This window comes from Sphaerodactylus townsendi, linkage group LG03, assembly GCF_021028975.2.
Source record: "Sphaerodactylus townsendi isolate TG3544 linkage group LG03, MPM_Stown_v2.3, whole genome shotgun sequence".
In the NCBI taxonomy this organism is placed as follows: Eukaryota; Metazoa; Chordata; class Lepidosauria; order Squamata; family Sphaerodactylidae; genus Sphaerodactylus; species Sphaerodactylus townsendi.
This window is the reverse complement of record NC_059427.1, coordinates 14575760-14595340: the sequence shown is the minus strand read 5'-3', so window position 1 is coordinate 14595340 and position 19581 is coordinate 14575760. Positions and strand designations below refer to the sequence as shown.

At 51.2% G+C, this 19581-nt stretch overlaps 1 protein-coding gene and 1 pseudogene across 1 annotated transcript in view; both read right to left on the bottom strand.

Moving 5' to 3' along the window:
- Window positions 1–17966, bottom strand: part of BAG6 (BAG cochaperone 6) — a 35168-nt gene extending 17202 nt beyond the window's left edge. Inside the window, 14 exon segments of the mRNA XM_048489584.1 lie at window positions 351–435; window positions 597–715; window positions 886–993; window positions 1141–1218; window positions 3552–3840; window positions 4488–4685; window positions 5880–6009; window positions 6221–6396; window positions 6487–6561; window positions 7583–7636; window positions 10177–10367; window positions 10590–10707; window positions 12200–12308; window positions 17598–17966. Coding sequence (XP_048345541.1) covers window positions 351–435; window positions 597–715; window positions 886–993; window positions 1141–1218; window positions 3552–3840; window positions 4488–4685; window positions 5880–6009; window positions 6221–6396; window positions 6487–6561; window positions 7583–7636; window positions 10177–10367; window positions 10590–10707; window positions 12200–12277 — 1699 coding nt within the window. The 5' untranslated portion in view covers window positions 12278–12308; window positions 17598–17966.
- LOC125430368 lies at window positions 5006–5121 on the bottom strand (annotated as a pseudogene).
- Window positions 17967–19581: the final 1615 nt, after the last annotated feature.

Genomic DNA, 19581 nt, shown 5'->3' with positions numbered 1-19581 from the left:
ACGCCATTCTGCTGGAGAATGCGAGACTGGATACAACCCCATGATCTCACATATCAACACACACAACACCCTCCCCCTCCCCACTATTCCAGAAAGGCATGGTAAAATGCAGGCACAGAAGTTCCACTGTGTACCATTGCTTAGAGCAGGGGTCTCCAGATGTTCATGGACTACAATTCCCATCAGCCCCTGCCAGCACGGCCAATTGTAGTCCATGAACATCTGGAGAGCCACAGGTTGCAGACCCCTGGCTTAGAGGGTACAAGTGTTTCCCCGGAACAGGGCAATGTTCTGTACCCCTCCCCACACATACACACACACACACGCTCCATCCAAGAACCAGCACCTACCCACTATCACTGGCTGCATGAGGAGTTGCCCAACCAACCCACTGATCATCTGGGCCAAGGAGGCATTTCCGCCCATGCCGGGGCCCTGTGAGGGAAGGGAACAGAGAGAGGATGCAGATCATCGGCTGAGAATGGCAGCAGCAGCAGCGACATTTTCGGTTTTGCAGTCTGCCTCATGTCACAAGTGAGAAAGGTGCAGCACTAAGCAAGCAAATCTCTCAACTTGAGAGCGAGCCGCCCACCCACCCCGGTTCCTTGTCCTGGCGCCTGGGGGGATCCAGGGTGAGTGGGCCGCACGGAAGGAGTGGAGGGCCTGGCGATCACCACGCGCGTCGGGGCGGACTGGAAGCCTGGGACTTGCTGGCCTACGACAGGAAGCAGAAGACGGCAGTCCATCACACGCAGAACTGGGCACAACAATCAATTGCACCAAGGCAGGCGGGAGGGAGGGGGGGGTGAAGAGCCGTTTCCTCCTCTTCCCCACTCCTCTTCCCAACACCTGTGCGTGGCACTTCAAACCCTTAAGAACGCTCACCTGTGGCTGCGGAAGCTGCCGCTGCCATGGCTTGCTGCGTTATCTGGTGGGCCACCGCCTGCATGAATTCTGGTGGGAGGCTGGGGAGGGGCATGTGAGGAGCGCCACCTAGAGGGAGACGTGCAGACTCACACACCAGGAGCCGAGCACAGCGGCCCTCTGCCTTTCCCCCTTTCCACCTCCCGCTCCCCACAGGCCATTCCAATAAATCCAATAAATCCATTCCCACTTAGCCGCCTCCTCCGCCCTTCGTACCCATTCCTTGGCCAGGTCCAGCAGGCCCCATGGGTGGGGCTCCCCCCGCGCTGCTTCCTCCCAGCTGGGAGCCAGAATCTAAACAAGGGGAGGAGAAGAGAACAGAGGAGTTATTTAATGAACGCCCGGACCTTAGCAACTGCACTGGCTTCCGTGCACTCTCCCACGTGGACTGGATTGTCTTCCCCACGCCAGCACCCCCCACCACCCCCAGAGAACGTTTAAGGGGCTGCCATTTTGTCCAGGCTGGATCACGAAAGTAGCTGAAGGTCAGCTAACTGCTCTGTCGAGCAAGGAGAGCCAGCCCTCGGCTCTCCCTGGGTCAGTAATGTCATGATATATAAAAGAAAGGTTCACAGAAGGTTCATCTTCTAGTCAGCAAAAGTTTGCCCAACAAAGAGGCCGGAGACAGTCAGTCTAGGGCCGTGGTGGCGAACCTTTGGCACTCCAGATGTTATAGACTACAATTCCCATCAGCCCCTGCCAGCATGGCCAATTGGCCATGCTGGAAGGGGCTGATGGGAGTTGTAGTCCATAATATCTGGAGTGCCAAAGGTTCGCCACCACTGGTCTAGGGTGAAGTATCTACAGTTAACCTTTAACATGATTGGTGAATTCAACTGTGACTCTAGACCAGTGTTTCCCAACCTTTTCGAGGTCAGAGTACCCTTGACCTCACTCTTCATATCTCACGGTACCCCTGCCGCCACCCTCCACCTTCCCCTCCCATTGCCCCTGCTTGCCACACCTCCCACCTTCCCCTCCCAAGGTGAAGGGAAGCACTGGGGGTGGGGGTGGCTGCTGACCTTGTGGCAGGTCCTGCCCCATGTGCCAGCTCCATGTCCTTGCTGGCGCCGGTGGGAGACACCACAAAAATGAGGGGGGGCGGCGGTAGTGTTGCCGCGGTACCCCTGGGACATGCTCACGGCACCCCAGGGTACCACGGAACCCTGGTTGAGAATGGCTGCTCTAGACCAATGAGAGGCTGTTGCTGGGGTGAGGTAAAAGTATCCGGCTTGTTGAATGTGTAAGATGCAAAGCATTGTATTTCTAAGTTCTGAGTCTAAGTTCAGAGTTTAAGTTCAGTGTGTGTGTGTGTTCACTTTGTTCTTGCTGAAGAGTTCTGTATAGTCTCACAGTCTTTGTATAGCATAGACTTGTGTAACCTTGCAACTGCTAACTTCTTCCCCGTATTAAGAGACATAATCATGGTCTTGTCAAACCGGATGGTGCTGTCACCCCCTTGACAGGAGCGGCAGTGGAATAGTGGTTAAGAGCAGGTGTACTCTAATCTTGAGGAACTGGGTTTGATTCCCAGCTCTGCCACTTGAGCTGTGGAGACTTATCTGGGGAATTCAGATTAGCCTGTGCACTCCCACACACAGTAGCTGGGTGACCTTGGGCTAGTCACAGCTTCTCGGAGCTCTCTCAGCCCCACCCACCTCACAGGGTGTTTGTTGTGACGGGGGAAGGGCAAGGAGATTGTAAGCCCCTTTGAGTCTCTTTACAGGAGAGAAAGGAGGGATATAAATCCAAACTCTTCCTCTTCTTGATTGTATTCTAATGGCCCCAGGTGCTCCTAGGGGGCAGGTCACAAGAACGCACAAGGGACCTGGGGATGAAGGATGAATTTTTGCAGAACAATAGGAATTTGTAAAACGTGGGAAGTCAACAGCTTCCCAGAAGCAAAAAAAAGCTATGGCTGTGCATGAGTAAATACCGGGGGGGGGAGGGGGGGGGGAGGGCAGACAAAGGGGACATTCAGGGTTGCTTCAGATTGCAGGTGAAGGAGCCAAAGGAACTGCGAGAGACAAGAGGGGCTGGAAGAAAAGGAGCCGGCCAGCAGCAGGGAAGAAGAGCAAAACACAGCAGTCGAAGAAAGGTGGGAAGGAAGCAAGCAGGGAGGACAAGATGGGCAGCAGGTAAGGGGAGAAGAGCAGAAACTGCAGCAAACCAGGAAGGAAGCAGGGAGAGGAGCAGGAGGCGCGGGAGTTCCCCTTCTCCTCTGCAACGCCTGGTTGCACACGTAAGCCAAGGCCAGAGTTGAAGCCCCAGGACCCCAAACACCACCCAGCGACATCGTGTCAAGGTGGACATTTCACGGCAAGGACTCCAAGTGCCCTTTCTCCCAGGTCGTGCAGCAGCCACTCCGATGCTCTGAACTGGGATACCCCAGTTTAGCAGCTGAGAAAAGACTGGCAGGCTAGAACGGCGGTCAGAAAAACCCAGTGGATCCCAACCTCCTGTCCCCTCCACGGAGGAACTGCCCCCCTCCCCCAACCAGTGCTTGGAAGGAGCCAGCACTTGCGAGAAGGCCTGCCCCCATGACCTTACCCTCCCCCCCCCCCCCCCCCACAAGGCCCCACAATCAACACTTTCTCCCCACAAGGGAGATCCTGCGAAGAACTTGCCTTGTATGTTCATGTGCATCATGACCACGGGTTCGACGGTCTGATGCGAGATGCGGATCACGCGAGGGTGGCTGGTCTGGGAGGCCTGCGTCTGAGTCGGGGTGCTTCCCGGGGAAGAGGAGGAAGCCGGACCCTCCGAGGGACGGCCAGCTTCTGCAGGGGCAGGAGCGCTAGGCTGGGCGGCAGGAGCAGCTTGGGCGGCCTGGGCGGCCTGGGAAGAGGCTTCCATGCTGGCTGAGGCAGGGCGAGCACCATTGCCGGTCATGGTGACCGTGGTTCCCACATTGATCTGGGGGAAAAGAGCAAGTTGCAGGCGGCTTAGATGACAAGAGTGTTCCTTGTTTCTCTCTCTCTCCCGGCCACTGGCAGAGCGGCAAGGGGGCGGGAGGGTGCGCTGCGCACGGGGCGCACGCCTGGGGGTGGAAAATTGCCCCAGCCCCTTCCCCTTTTTCTTGCACCCCATTGAAGCCCCCCCCCCAGCGCCTCCACCCCCACCCCCCTTTCCACACGTTAGTTCCTTTTCTTTTTCTAGTACTTTTTCAGGCTGACAAAAGCAGCCTATTTACAGTTCAGGCTCAAAAAACAGCCTGAGGAACTACAGTTCCCAGGAGACCTTGGGGCTCACAAGGTCTCCTGGGAAATATAGTTCCTCAGGCAGTTTTTAGCCTGAACTGTGAAGAGGCCGCTTTTTTCAGCCTGAAAATATACTAGAAAAAGAAAAGGAACTAAGGTTAGTGTGGGAAGGGCGGCGGGGGGGGCCACAGGGGGTGGAAAAAACACACTGTGCACCAGGCACAGTTTGGCCCAGCTATGCCTCTGCTCCTGGCCGACCCGCTTACAGCTGGAGCTCCACAACCTCACCCTGGGCCAGTCTTCCAAAAGTTTGCATGGGATCAGCCACGTCACCATACGCTGGGGAAGGGGGAACGCACTCACCTGGATTGGAATGGCCGCCTGCTGCAGCACCATGGGGGCCGTGTAGTGGGACATGGGCCGCACCACGTGGAGGTGGCGGGGGGTGTCGCAGGAGAGGTTGCAGCGCAGGTCCGAGAGGGCCACAAACGTGTTCCCCAGCAGGCGCAGCGACTCCCCCACGAGGTTGATGATTTGCTGGTCCTCCTCGCGGCCCTCTGTCTGTTACACGGACAAAAGGCAGCCAAACAAGAGCGAGCCGTCAGCTGCTGACCTCACATTCCTAAAGGCAACTGCTATCCCATTCCCTCGTCCCGCCGTGCAGCTTGACCCTCGGCCGAGCTTCAGACGCAAAGTAAAGCAGCCTCCCCTGGCTTTCCACAGGAGCCCCCTCAGATCAAGTAGGACCCAAGACACAACTTGGATGCAAGCTCGCATTTCAGCATGCAAGAAAGGGACAGGGGAAATGAGGAACAGGGTGCTGAAAAGTCTGGTTTGCCGTGAGTGGAAGAAACCAGCAGCAAATAAGTTACTGCCTGGAGAGCCTACAGCACCCGGTATTCCCAGGCGGTCTCCCATCTAAGTACTAACCAGGCCCGACCCTGCTTAGCTTCCGAGATCAGACGAGATCGGGCGTGTTCAGGGTGGTATGGTATCCCTCTCTGTTATCAGATCACTTTATTTCAGAATGGTATACTTTGATCTTTAGAAAAGTTGAAGCTATTGGAATCACTCCTTATGCTCACAAAGGTGGAAGCCTTCAGACTAGTTAAGAATAGGCTCTTGGATCTTGATTTTCATAATTTGACTCGTGCTGCCAAGACAACCTGTTCTCCGACTACATTATTAATCCCATGCGAGCGTGGAATTATGGCAGCATATTTTCGTCTGCTGATTAATCCCACCCAGAGGAGAGCCTTGGCTACTGCAAGATGTCATGTGCTGCCATCAGCTCTGCTGGAGGGAAGATTTAAGAATATGGAACGTTCTGAAAGAGTTTGTTCATGTGATATGACTACGGTTGAAACACTTGACCATTCTCTGTTTCTATGCCCTAAATACAATAAGATACGCATGAAATACATGAATTCCATTTTCTTGCAATGTTCTCAGTGGCATGAGTGTTATAAGATACCCAGTCTCCTGAACAGCTCTGATGTGCTCTTTTGTGAAACTGTTGCAAATTTTATACTGGAAATTAGTAATTTTAACTGTATTTCTTAACCTTGTTTTGTTTTAAAATTTTGTCCTGTTTTATATGCCAATAAAGGCTTGTGTGTGTTGTTTACTGCCTGGAGAGGATGAGTGACTCTTGACAATGCAATGCTCTAGGAGGAAAACACCGGACAGAATGAAGCATCCTGGGAGGTCACATAGTGCAACTCAACACACACAAAACACACACACACCCCTTACATTATTGTTGTAGTCAGCGGTGCCAGCGGTTCCCAAGATCTCCTCGTATCTCTGCAGGAAGGGCTGCAGCCGGCTCTCCACCCCACGGAGCTCCCTGAGCACCTCCACGTACTCTGCTGGCGATGGGTGGCTGGAGGAAAGGAGGCAACCGTCAGTCATTCCCAAGGCCTTCTTCCCTCCGCCCAAGAGGCACTGCTTGACGGAAGCCTGCCCAGGGGACCCCTCTTGCCAGGACTCTGTTCCATCCCTCCATTCGCTCACTGATCACAACTCTGACCCGGCAGCTACTTGGCTTGCTTGGATCCAGGGCCACTCTCCCATTACAGACACCTGCTCCTTACTTGGGGGCAGCCGCCTCAGCTGCCGGGGGAAGCTCAGCCCCTGACGGGGGCGTCTCCTCCGCCGGTGTGGGCTCGCTGGGAGGCTCGGACTCGGCTCCCTCCATCAACTCCCGTTCCGTGGGGCTGGCCGATGGCGCTTCCTCGGACCCTGAAGTGGCTTGGCTGTTACCGTGGCCCTGGAAGGAGAGGGGCCCGTGAAGGCCGAGGCCCGGGACGGAAGTCTTGCTCCCGCCCCTTTGTCTACGACCAGGTCTGAGCTTGCTCACCTCCAGCCGGTTCAGGATGCCCTGAATGTCGCGTAGCATGTGCTGGGCCATGACCAGGCGGACCCGAGGTTCGCTCTGCAACAAACGGGAGAGGGCGTGGCCGGGATCAAAGGAAGGATTCCACCCTGCCCCAACCCCCTGCCTTCATTTTCCTGAGTCAGAAGCATGATGTTCCTCCCACTGCCCCCCACCACCACCACACACACCCCGACCGGGGGTCTGCAACCTGCGGCTCTCCAGATGCCCATGGACTACAATGGGGGATATAAATGGCCATGCTGGCAGGGGCTGATGCAATTTGTAGTCCATGAAGATCTGGAGATCCATAGGTTGCAGACCCCTGCGCCAGACCACAGCAAGACTTCCTTCCCCCCTTAAAGCAACAGGCACCCATTTAGCCTGTCACTCCCTTCAAGAAGAAGAAGAAGAAGAGTTTGGATTTATATCCCCTCTTTCCCTCCTGCAGGAGACTCAAAGGGGCTGACAATCTCCTTGCCCTTCCCCCCTCACAACAAACACCCTGTGAGGTGGGTGGGGCTGAGAGAGCTCCGAGAAGCTGTGACTAGCCCAAGGTCACCCAGCTGGCATATGTGGGAGTGTACAGGCTAATCTGAATTCCCCAGATAAGCCTCCACAGAAAAAGGTGAAAGGGTCCACTGAAAGACAACTGGTGGCCAGGGTTCAGTGGAGCTTGGAGCATTGAGCTCTGAGTGGGGACTCCTCTCTCTCGCAGGGCCTGCCTTCTGGCCTGGAAGAAGCCTTTCCATCCAGGCACTCCGTTCTCAGCCACCTTTGTGCTTTGACTTCACTGAACACTTGGTAATGCTGATTTGGCTCTGGGTGCCATCCCTAAGGCCAACAGGCACAATACCTAGCCCCGAGACACAGTTTGTGACCGCTTTTCGTGGTTTATCGGCTAGTCGTTGCTTGAAGCTACCTGCAATCAGAAGTCTAGCTCACACACACACACACACACACGCACACATATATGGGATCCTATGGAAATACTAAATCACGCAATGACGTTTTAAGAGCCACCCATCCCCCAACCCCCTGGCCTCAGCCAACTCCAGCCTTCCCACCACACATCTGGTACCTGCACGGGAGCCTGGTCCATATTTATATGAACGTCCACAGACGATCCTTCGCTCTTTGGGCAGCAGGGGGATGAAAAAAGGGAGAGACCGGGGAAAAAATTAAAAAGAAAAAAAAGGAAAGAGAGAGAGAGAGCGCATGAGACAGAAAAGAAAGAGATAACAAAACAAAGCAGAAAGGCAAGGACTCATGGGAGACCAAACTGCTATCTCACCTGGGACCTTCACCCCACTCTAAGCTTCCTTCTGACATACCACTCTCTATCTGCCCTTGAACACGATGTGCACTGATTACACATAAACAATCTTATTTAAGCCTCTCTCCTGATTAAGATGTTGTTGCGGTTGCATCCAGGGGACTGTAGGTATTCCGCACTAAAATAAAATGTTCAAGCTCTGTGGCCAGACACTCCCAAATATTTGGGAAGTGGGTGCTTAAATGGCATTTGAAACTTTGGTTCTGGCTCGGCTTGTCCCAGGAAGGGGCAACGGGGGGCTCTAAAGCTCCACCGCCAACCAGTGAACCAGAGTTTGGGCTTCTGAAATGTCAACGGATGACACATTCTCAAGGTGATGCTGGCAGCCCCAAAGGCTATATACAGGAGATGATCGGGTAGCAGACATCTGCCCACTTGCTACCCTTCTTGTTCTTATTCACCAGATTGATGGACCACCTTGCCCTTCTCAAATGCGTTCCTGCAAAACCAGGGCACAGACACAACCTTAGCTCTATTAGCCCTTCGTTCCTCCCAGAAAGGTTTACTCAGCCCCTAGTTGAGGAGGGGAATCTTGTAGCTGCTTGTTCAAGGATTTCTTCTGCAGCCATCTCCCTACACTGGCATCACGGAAAAAGGCCGCCCTGAGTAGGGAGGGCTGGGACATCTCTGCTGCAAATCTTGATCTTCTTTGATCTGAGGTTGCAAATGCCTTAACAGTCCAGGTGCTCGGGAGCAACAGCCGCAGAAGGCCATTGCTTTCACCTCCTGCATGTGAGCTCCCAATGGCACCTGGTGGGCCACTGCAAGTAGCAGAGAGCTGGACTAGATCAGGGGTAGGGAACCTGCGGCTCGAGAGCCGCATGCGGCTCTTCTGCCCTTGCACTGCGGCTCCACGAGCCGAGCCGCTGGTCCCATCCTTGCTTGCCCTGCAGGCAGCAGGGCAGGCGCACCAATTGCCCGCGGCCGGCTTCCCCTCCCGCCCACCCTGTTTGAGCGGGGCGGGTGCTTTCCCGGCGGCTGGCTGGGCCGAGCTGCTGGCCCCATCCTTGCCCACCCTGCAGGCAGCAGGGTGGACGCATCCATGCGCTTCTCAGAATGAGTGGAGTAAAAGGTTAAAAAACCCAATATATACAGTGTTATCTTTATTTTAAATGTCAAAAATTATTTGCGGCTCCAAGTGTTTCTTTTCCCGTGGAAAACGGGTCCAAATGGCTCTTTGAGTGTTAAAGGTTCCCTACCCCTGGACTAGATGGACTCTGGTCTGATCCAGCTGGCTTGTTCTTATGTTCTTATGTTCAAATGTGCAAAGCACAGCTTTTCAAGACACCTTTGGCGCTGCGCTGTTGTGCTGCTTTTGTGCAAGACTGTTTAGCTCCAGACTATGGTTAAAACACCTGTTTGTTGGCCACGGCTCAGAGCAATGTGGAAAGACGGGCTACGAAGCAGCATAAAATATGTCAGGAGTGACACAAAGACAGGATCACAGACCGGCTGGACGAGACAACCACCAGCCTCTTTCCAACAAGGACCCTTCACCCAGCTATGGCGCCCTTTGCGCCAAACGCAAATCACTGGACGCCTCTTTTGACAGATGGAGCTGGCATCATGCGGCACCCAAGTGGTGTGAAACCTACAATACACAACTCGAGAGAACACCTCCACAAGTACTGGTGCCGTTAGCACGCATGCGTCGTTACGTAGGGTAGCGGTTGCACTGAACTCTCTAGGCCCTGCTTCCGCTGCGCCGACGGTCACCTCCAGAACCCAGGAGTCCAGCAAAGGCCGTGTGCGCTGCCCAAAGGAGCCAAAGCACTCGGGATTCCAAGAGCCAGGAGACTGCCAAAGACTGGAGGAATCCCAGCCCTGATGCGTACCTTGAAGCCTCCCAAAGCAGCGAGACCAAGAAGGCAATCGCTGCTCCCTCCAAACCTGCTCTTTTCCCGCATCAGTAGCGACAAATGGGTGCCTAGACGTGCCCCACAGCAGCCAAGGGAGCGAGGCAAGCGACAGGACAGAGAGGGGATGCACAGGATGGGACCGTGGCTGCCTTCTCTTCTGTTGCGCTACAAGATGCACTGGCGAGCGCCTGCCAACTCGGCACCCAGCACAGCAGCTGTTGCTCCCCACTCCTTTCTGGACAGGCAAGAGCATCGTGCTGCAAGAAGCCTTGCACCTATCTCAGCACCTGTGCCTGCTAGTGCCACCCTCCCCCTGCACCTCACACCGCGCAGCAAGCTACAAAGCAGCACCCCTTGTTACTGCACAAAGCCTTGAACCACGTGGAGGAGGGGGGCAGGAGCCTCCTGCTCACCCCTACAGAGCACCACCCGCTAGCTGAGACTCACTTGTGTCGGCGGCTGCGGGTCCATAATGCTTACTGGTAAGTTGAAGGTTCCCACCATGACGTAGCTGTTGGCGTTGCGGTCGTGCACAGTGGGGCCCGTCCCCCGGGAGCCTGTGCCGTTGTGAGGAATGGGCGAGGGGCCTGCTCCGGAGGGACCCCCCAAGGAAGGCGACTGAGTCTGGGGAGGGGCCCGTTCCACCAGGTGGATGACTTTGCCGCCGACATCTGGAATGAAGACCACGAAAACAGGGCACGTCAGATGAATGTGCAAGGGGAAAGTGGAAACGCAAGGCAGGCAGTGAAGTGTTTTGGTGGCACTTTTCAGTGTTTACGAGAGCTCCGACCTTGCCTTTGATGCCCTCTGCCCACGCTAAAGCCCCACAGGTCTCCCAGACACCACCCCTCCCACAGGCAAACCCACAACCTCCTCCGTGACCCCCTCCTCACTGTATTCTTTCAACTTCTTGTCATCTTGCAGGACTCTCCCTTGATAGATGAGGCGCTGCTTTTCAGAGGGGATGTTGACCGAGCCGGCAATGTGCTCCTTGAACTCTTTGACTGTGATCTGCAAGGCGGGGATCCAAACAGAGAGAGGTCCAGCAGACAGCCCTCCAGGCCCTTCGCTGCCCCCTAGCAAGCCTTTCTTCCAACCAAGCAGCCTCCCTCTAAACCAGTGATGGCGAACCTATGGCACGGGTGCCAGGGGTGGCATTCAGAGCCCTCTCTGTGGGCACGCACAGAGTTCATCATGTTGGGGGGGGGTGACTATAGAAGATGACTATCTCACACACACACATCGAGGCTGGCCTGGGCCACTGGGCACGATTATTAGCATTAAACCTAAGACCTAGTTTTGGAGAAGCAGTGTAGGTTAACCCTGTTAAGCGCTGTTAAACCCCACTGATTTTCATGCGAAGAACTAAAGCGCGATCCTTTACCTGGGAGTAACTCGGTTTCTGGCAATGGGGCTTGCTTCTGAGTAAACCCTCCTATGGTCGTGATTCACCCGTTCGAAGAGTTGCATGGTTGCTTCAAAGCAAAGCCACCTTCTACCACCAAGCTTACTCCCGAGTAACGCACGCCTCAGAACCAACCATTTTTTCTAAACGAAAACCTCAGTATTCAGGTTAAATTGCCGTGTTGGCACTTTGCGATAAATAAGTGGGTTTTGGGTTGCCGTTCGGGCACTCGGTCTTGAAAAGGTTCACCATCACTGCTCTAAACCCTCTGGAGTCAGGGATACACTCTGGAATAGTTACCAGCACAATGTTTGCACCGGAGGACTATTAAATGGCAGTGGAGGATCCCAGGAGGGAAATGCATTGGAAAATAATACCCTTTTCCTCCATCTAAAGTCCAAGGACATTCTGATCTTGCCACAAAAAGCAACCTGAGGCAAAAGAGCCAGGGGGAGTGAGGACTCGCAACCTGCTAGAAGAGGAAGATGAGGGCCCAGGGGCTTGACTGCAGCTTGGCAAGATTCCCTGGCCCTTGCAGTGATGTACCACCGATACACCCACCACAACCACCACCCTTCTCCAGGGCATGAAGGCCAGAAGACATGGATTAACGGACCTAAGAAGTCTGCTCGGATCCTGTCAAACGGTCCACGACAATTCTACAGGACCAGACTGGAGATATGTCAACTCCACTTTACTTGCATCTACTCCCCGATCCCACCTCCTGGCAAAAAAAATATTAAGGAGCCCCGATCTGGATAGGCTTCACGCGAGCACAAAAGACACAAACCCAGAAGATACGAAATACACACAGCACGCAATGCTCAAGGAGGATGGGAAGATGGGATCTGAACCTTTTAATGAGAGAGACTGTTGGGCTAGAACAGAGGTCTGCAACCTGCTCTCCAGATGTTCATGGACTACAATTCCCATCAGCCCCTGCCAGAATGGACAATTGGCCATGCTGGCAGGGGCTGATGGGATTTGTAGTTCATGAACATCTGGAGAGCCGCAGGTTGCAGACCCCTGGGCTAGAGCAACCCAAGAGGGCTTGCCCTCAGACTCCATCCTTCCAGCAGCCTCTCCAGGAACACTCACCTCAGCCTCCACCGTGAAGGTCCTGGTCTGAGAATCCAAGGTTTTCACCATCACCTCAAGGGTCTCCGGCTCTGCCATGGCGCCTCGTCAAAAGGTCCCTCCTGTCCTGCTGTGAGGAGGGACAACGGGTGAGTCTCATCTCCGAAGACTGTAGGCAGAGGCCACCAAACTCCAGGGACGTTTGGAGAGTTCAGGGAGAAAGAGGGACTGGATGCATCTGCACCATTTGCTTCCCGCCCAGCTCTTGAGCTATCACGCTTCCCAGCTATTTTTATCCCACCCTTCCCTCCGTGAGTCCAACGCAGCCATGTGCAATTCCTTCCCTGCCTTATCCTGGCAACAGCCACACTCAGTGAGCTTCGTGGCTTAGTGAGGATTTGGCTCCGAGTCCTGACTCCAAGTCAAATCCCTACACAGCACTGGCTCTACTACCCTGTTTCCCTGAACATAAGACATCCCCTGAGAATAAGACACAGTAGAGGTTTTGCAGAAGTGCTAAATATAAAACATCCCCCGAAAGTAAGACGTAGCAAAGTTTTTGTTTGGAAGCATGGCCGTCGAACAGAACACTAGAGCATGCAGCTGTGGAGCAGAAAAATAAGACACCCCCTGAAAATAAGACATAGGGAGCAAAAATTAATATAAGACTGTCTTATTTTCGGGGGAACATGGTATATTCCCACAGGTACCACTGACAACACAACTGTGTACAATGCTAGTCCGTATCAGCCAAATCCACAGTGGATCTTCCGGCACCTTAAGGACCGGCCCGTTTATGACTGGACAAGATTTAACAGGGCTAGACAGGAACTGTTTTCTCAAGAGACGAAAGCACAGGAAAAGACACAGATTTTGACAGCCGGAAACGAGTGACGTAATTACAACAAGCAGAGTTGAGGCAACGGGTCCTGGCCTCGACCGCAATCAAGAACAACACTATGGAAAGCAAGTTCCTCCTTGGTACGTTCCTCCATCCCACTTGACCTGTTCTCAAATTCCATATTCCCACTTCAGCCTGATCAGAATTCTCCAGATGTTCAGGAATTGTTACTTCCTATCAGCTACCAGCATGGCCAATTGGCCATGCTGACAGAGGCTGATGGGAATTGCAGTTCCTGAACATCTGGAGAGCCGCAGGTTCCCTACCCCTGGTCTGGATCCTACAGGTCTGGCTTTCATTAGTGCTCAGCATCACAATATAATAGACTGACGAGCCTCTCTTTAGAATGGTATTCCAGCCCCACTCTGTCTCGCTGCCCTCATGTGGACAGACATCCACATGCTCAGCACATACGCCAACCACAGGTGAAGCTTCTAGCGCCTTATAAAGTGGCCTCTGAGCCATGAAAGGGTATGCCACAAATTAAGTGTATTAGTCTTTAAGGTACCACAAGACTCCAAGCCCATGCAGCAGGGAGGCTCCCAAGTTTGCTCAGAAGAAGAAGAGTTTGGATTTATATCCCCCCTTTCTCTCCTGTAAGGAGACTCAAAGGGGCTGACAAACTCCTTTCCCTTCCTGCCTCACAACAAATACCCTGTGAGGTGGGTGGGGCTGAGAGAGCTCAGAAGACTGTGACTAGCCCAAGGTCACCCAGCTGGCGTGCGTTGGAGTGCACAAGCTAATCTGAATTCCCCAGATAAGCCTCCACAGCTCGGGCTGCAGAGCAGGGAATCAAACCCGGTTCCTTCAGATTAGAATACACCTGCTCTTAACCACTACGCCACTGCTGCTGGTAGGATGGTAGGATGCACACCAACCTAAACAGCTGCGCGCACGCGCACACAGAAACACACCATAGAAGATGACTATTTCGCACTTTAAAAAGCAAAGCTTTATTTGCACATTCCCATTCTGCTTAAAATAGTAGGAATGCGGGAGTAATTGCAAATTAAAAAAAATAACGCACGACACTCACGAAAGCGGCTTGCATTTTTTGAGCCAATTTCGTATCCCAAAAGTACCGCTGCTCGAAGGAAAGGGCCCTCCGCTCTCACAGCCCAAGCTTACCTAGCCACAAGAACATCTACCAAAGCTGGGCATGTGAAATAGACCATGTGCCACCTGTCAACTCCACCCACCGTGCTTTTCTTCCTCCCGATTCTGGGAAGCCTCATTCACTCGGATGCTCTGTTTATGCTTCTATTTCAGATTTCTAGTTGCTGGATGAATAGAGGCTAAATTTTAACATGCTAAACATATCTGAATAAGGGAAAATAAGTTGAAAAACAGTTCATATTTCCATGTTTCTTTGGCTGTTCCTGCTGCTGAGAATGTATGACACTGGACTGTTTCTTACCGCTACATGTAGTTCAGTCATCTAAGAGTTAAAAATGTAACGTGATCAGTTTTACTCCCACAAAGTATTGCTCCAATACTTTCTTTGAAAGCAGCGCCTGAAGAAAATGCAGAAAGTACTCCGTGGCACAAAATTGTACTCTGCGTTGTCCTGTATGCCTTGGACAGTGGAGAAAAAAGCACCCACAAATAAAGAACACCCTTTCTTGATTAAGGATGTTGCCATGCAAGTAAATTAGGCAAACCAAATGGCGTTGATAGCCCACAGAAATCTTCTCTAGCCTGCTGGCATACACCTACACCTATCCTAATCACTGGTTGCCTGAACGAGAAAACCGACTTTAAGCAAGAGCCACCCACGTCGCATGCAGAAGATGACAGGCCACACTGCTGGCATCACAAAGGATCTCAAGCAACACAGCTCGAAAACACCTCTATCTGGAGGCCTTGCTAACAGTCAAAACAGAACAATACCAGGTGGAACAGACTCAAAATAGAACAATACCAGGTGGAACAGACTCAAACAGACAATACCAGGTGTAAGGAGTAAGCCGCCTTCTTCCATGAATTCTTCCATGAATCAGAGTAAGCCGCCTTCTTCCATAAACAACTTTTTTGTGAAGAGTCCATACCCCAACGTCACCTGGAGCGAATTCCAACTCAAGACAGAAACCAGATCGTTCCCTGGCACTGTAATGACCTTTCTGGGACAGGAACTGTAATGGCACTGTAATGACCTTTCTAGGCAAAAGAAGGCAGACACTCTCAACTCCTAACACCACTATCTGGTTTTTAAGAGAGGTTCTTAAACACTCGGTCTCTGAATATTGTTTCATTAATCCAAAAACACAACTAGTCACCCACCCACAATATTACATGGACTCGATGAGAAAAAAAAGACTCCAATTTTTCAAGTCTGAGGGGCTAGCAGTAACATGACACATCACTTCACACTCCATTAGGGAGCATCTACTTGTGTTACTTGCTGCACCACTGACAAGTTATTGCATAAGGAACGGCACAACGATGCAACGTTTATCAATATTTCACACAACCACAAAAACGCGTTGCACCTTATTTGCCACTTAGGCACCTTTGTATTATTTTTCCAATTTACAACATAAACTCTAATATACAACCATTACAGATATATTTTCTATTTTACAGGAGTATCGTCCTGGGATGGATCAAACTTAATATATTCAGTTCATCAGTCCCAAAATCATACGTGATCCATGGCTAGTGTGATGGTTTGGTGAGGGGTGCCCAGATTTACATGTCTGTCCAGCCTTAGGCAAGTATTGCAGCTGAACCGAAACTGAGATACCCCCTAAGTATTTATTTTATCTATTTATTTACAGAATGTATAACCTGCCTTTCTGGGCTGCCATGGCGACTAACAACTTAGAACATACAAGATAACGTATTTTAAAACCGTTAAAATGAAGACTACTACCCCACACTCCTAGGACAAAATCTGTGTGAAATCAGGAAATAAATACACACAGGTCCCTCCTTCTCCCACGTTAAGCACTCTCATATCTACTGTCGGATCCATGATGGCAAACAGCAGTTTGTCAGATACATTAGTATTCTTTGGAGGCTCACAGTGTTGGAGATGTGAGGCAAAATCCATTTTTAGGAGTACATTCTATGAACAGAATTGTAATTTTCAGAATTTGATTTTATTAACCGCTGTGGATCAAAACTACATTCCTCCAGGGTAGCAGCAGCAGCAGCAGCCGCCTTCACTCCCCATTCAGCGCACAAATTGTAAGACAGTAATCTGTAAGACAGTAATCCATCTCAAAACCACCATTCCACCAAACTGCTGTACCATCTTGCACAACAATTTATAAACACACACAATGAGGGACCAGAGAAGAAGAAACCCTCTGGGTAACACAGGGATGTCATGCTGAAGAAGCAAGGATCAACAGCAAATTATTTGTCAACACCAAATTTTAATCTTCCTTCCTTCCTTGTCCCGACAGATGGATACGTAGGTGTCCTATTTTAGATTAGGCAGCAAGATGCTGATTTGCCCAAGTCATGAAGCAAAGATTTGAGCCGAAGCTTTCAAAAGTCAACACTCTACATGGCATATTTATTTCCTACTGCCCAAACTTAGATTGCACAACAGTTAGCAGAGAGACCTACCTTTACTCTGTGGAACACTATGTATCTTGATAGTATTATACCATCTATCAGAACTGCATTGGAAACAAAGTCTATTCAATTTCTCGTCTGACCATACAAAGTTTCTCTATTACCTGAAAAAGCAGCACCAATCCCAACACAGACTAAATTAGGTAAAGCCAGAAGGAGAGCCCCATAAGAAGGTTAAATGTGAGGAGGTGACCCAGGGAACTCATCAGAAGATGACCCAGGGAACTCAACAAATACCCAACAGCAAAAAAACCCTCCCAACGAAAAAGAGAAATAATTCTCTCCACCACTGCTTTGTTACCAGGATCTAGCTACAAATCAATAAAATTGCCAGGGATTACCCTAGAATTTCAAAAGCTTGTCTGCTGCCTTTTCACTCCAGAGAGACCAAGAAAGTCTACAAGGTTATCTCTTCCTCAGTTCTGCCCTTACAACATTTCTGCGATACAGTTTAAACTGAAACCGAGCCAGGGTCACCGAGGGAGCAGCACAGCAGGAGGGGGGGGGGGGGTTTGAACCTCAGTTTCTTCCGCTTGTGCTTAGTACCCTAATCAGTCCAGCACAATGGTCCCTTCTCGAGGGAAATCGAAAGGCTCAGGGAAAGGAACTAGAATTAAAGGAAATGGATGGGGGAGGTGAAAAAGAGAAGCCATTTTTGGTTTGGCTTGAGATATTTTACCATTTACTTCCCGTACGTCCAGTCTTTTCCCCACAAACACCCAGGCAGCCTCTACCACCTCCAAATTTCACCCCCTCAGTTGAAAGACAGATTTAACCCACAATGTAAACATGCATATATTAATCAATATACTATGAACCCGCCGATCTCCACTATCTACAGAAAGGAATATATTTCCCCCTGTCCTCCACCCCCTCCCTTTTATTTATTTATCCGTTTTTACGCAGGGGTCCCCAACATAATTTTCTTCTAACCTGGCCCCGGGGCCTTTCACTTCCCGTCAATGGAGGGGCCGATTCTCAGCTACAGAAGGCCACTTCCGCTCCCACAGACAGATGGACATATAGATGTCCTAGAGTGACGCGCAACCTACACTTCCGGTAAGGATCACTCGCCAGGGGACAATTATTTTTCACAGATGCATAGTGACGTCTGTTCATTCGTCGCCATCTCCATGGTGAAGGCGGTAGAGAAGGAGCCCCATTCGTTTTACGTTGGGAAGCGCCAATAGGATGGAGTGGGATTAATTTTCACTCCATTTTCCACTCCAATACAAACTACCGAGAGCTTTTCGCCGCACAGAAATGGGCCCTGATAGAGCAACGCCCCAGTATGAGCCAATGACGGCTATTCATTTTTACCGGAAAAGGTAACTGGGTTACTCTATCCGCTATTCCTGCCTCTATGGTTGATCTCTATGCCACTCGCTTGATTCTAAGATGGCGGAACTTCCGCTTCCTTCGGGAACAGCACGTAAAAGGGACAGCGAGATAACCGAATTCGTTGGGCTTGTTTTCTTCGTCGATAAAATTTCACCTCTTGAAGTCCACGAGGCTCCAAAACGGCCGTTTGGGGGAGAAACACCCGCCGCGACCCCCGTATCTCGCGGAGTTCCCAAAGCGATTCGGTATTGCGCATGCGCCGCAAGTCAGGACCGCTCGGTAGTTAGTTGCCCCCTTCAAGCTTTCCCGTATTGGTGGCTATAGTCATGCCTGTTGCTCTCTAACAAACTTCAAATTACTATACATAGTCAATCCAATTTAATTTGTTTTGTAGATCCACGTTTTTATTAATAAGTTAAAAGCCACTCCTGATAAAACAGACTACAGAATAATTTTAGTTCCCATTGCTGGCTGGAAGGGACGGGTGGGCGCCTGCGCACTAGCCATTCCAGGAGCATTTTTTTTTCCGGCGATGCAGTAGTAGCTGTTGGGAAAGGTGAAAGGACCCGATCACGCGCATGTCCGCCATATTTCCTGAGGGCGAGTTTCTCGCTTTGCCAACGTGCTGAAGCGCGACTGTCCGCCATCTTGGGAATGGGGAGGGCGGGAAAGGGAAACGTGTCCGCTATATTTTTTTAGAATCGTTTCCTCATCCTGGAACAAATCATTTTGCCGCCATCTTTGTTTAGCCTGTATCCTAGCAACCGATGGAAAAATGGGAAGACGCCTTAGGACGCAGCTACCTTTGATGAAATCGCTAAATAAATGTCGATCTCACAACTGTGTCATCATAAAGACAAGATTCCAGTGGCCCTTTAAAGACGAGCAGCATTTATTCAATTCCAGCATCAGAGCACTCTGACACAGAAGCCCATGCCAGAATGGCTGTTGTTGGCTTTTAAGAAGCCACTGAACTTGTGTTTTATTTTGCTACAATAGATTTGCATGGCCGCCTCTCTGGAATCTTTATGAAGCCAGCACCTTTATTGTGGCAAAAAACTTGTCTAAGCCAGAAGACACTTCACACATCTCTGACAAAATGGGCCCTGGCTCATAAAAGTACATTTCATTATGAATGTATTCTATCTTTTATTCAGCTGCAGCAGGCTGATGAGGCTACCCCTCTGAAATCAGAAATAAAAATGTGTTTGGGTAGAGGGTTACTACCTGATTCTTACTGTCGGTTGCCAGTGTCTGAACCCAGGATCTTCTGTATGTGAAGCAGATATAAATGCTCTAGAACTGGGCAACCCTCCCAAATAAAGCAGTTTCCTCTAGAAAGGGTTTGGCCTAGCACCTAAAGGATAGTAAGGCAATCCTCAAAGCTAAAGTATGGCATTTCACAGATATAGTGCCACCACCAAAGAAGCCCTGTCTTTAATCACCACTTGCCTCACCTATGCAGGGGGGGCCACAGAGAGCACTGGGAGATAGCTCTTAATTGACTGCAGGGTCTTGAGCCCCCCCCCCCCCCCCCCCCCCCGCTATTAAAGACATCAGTTCCCCCGGAGGAAAC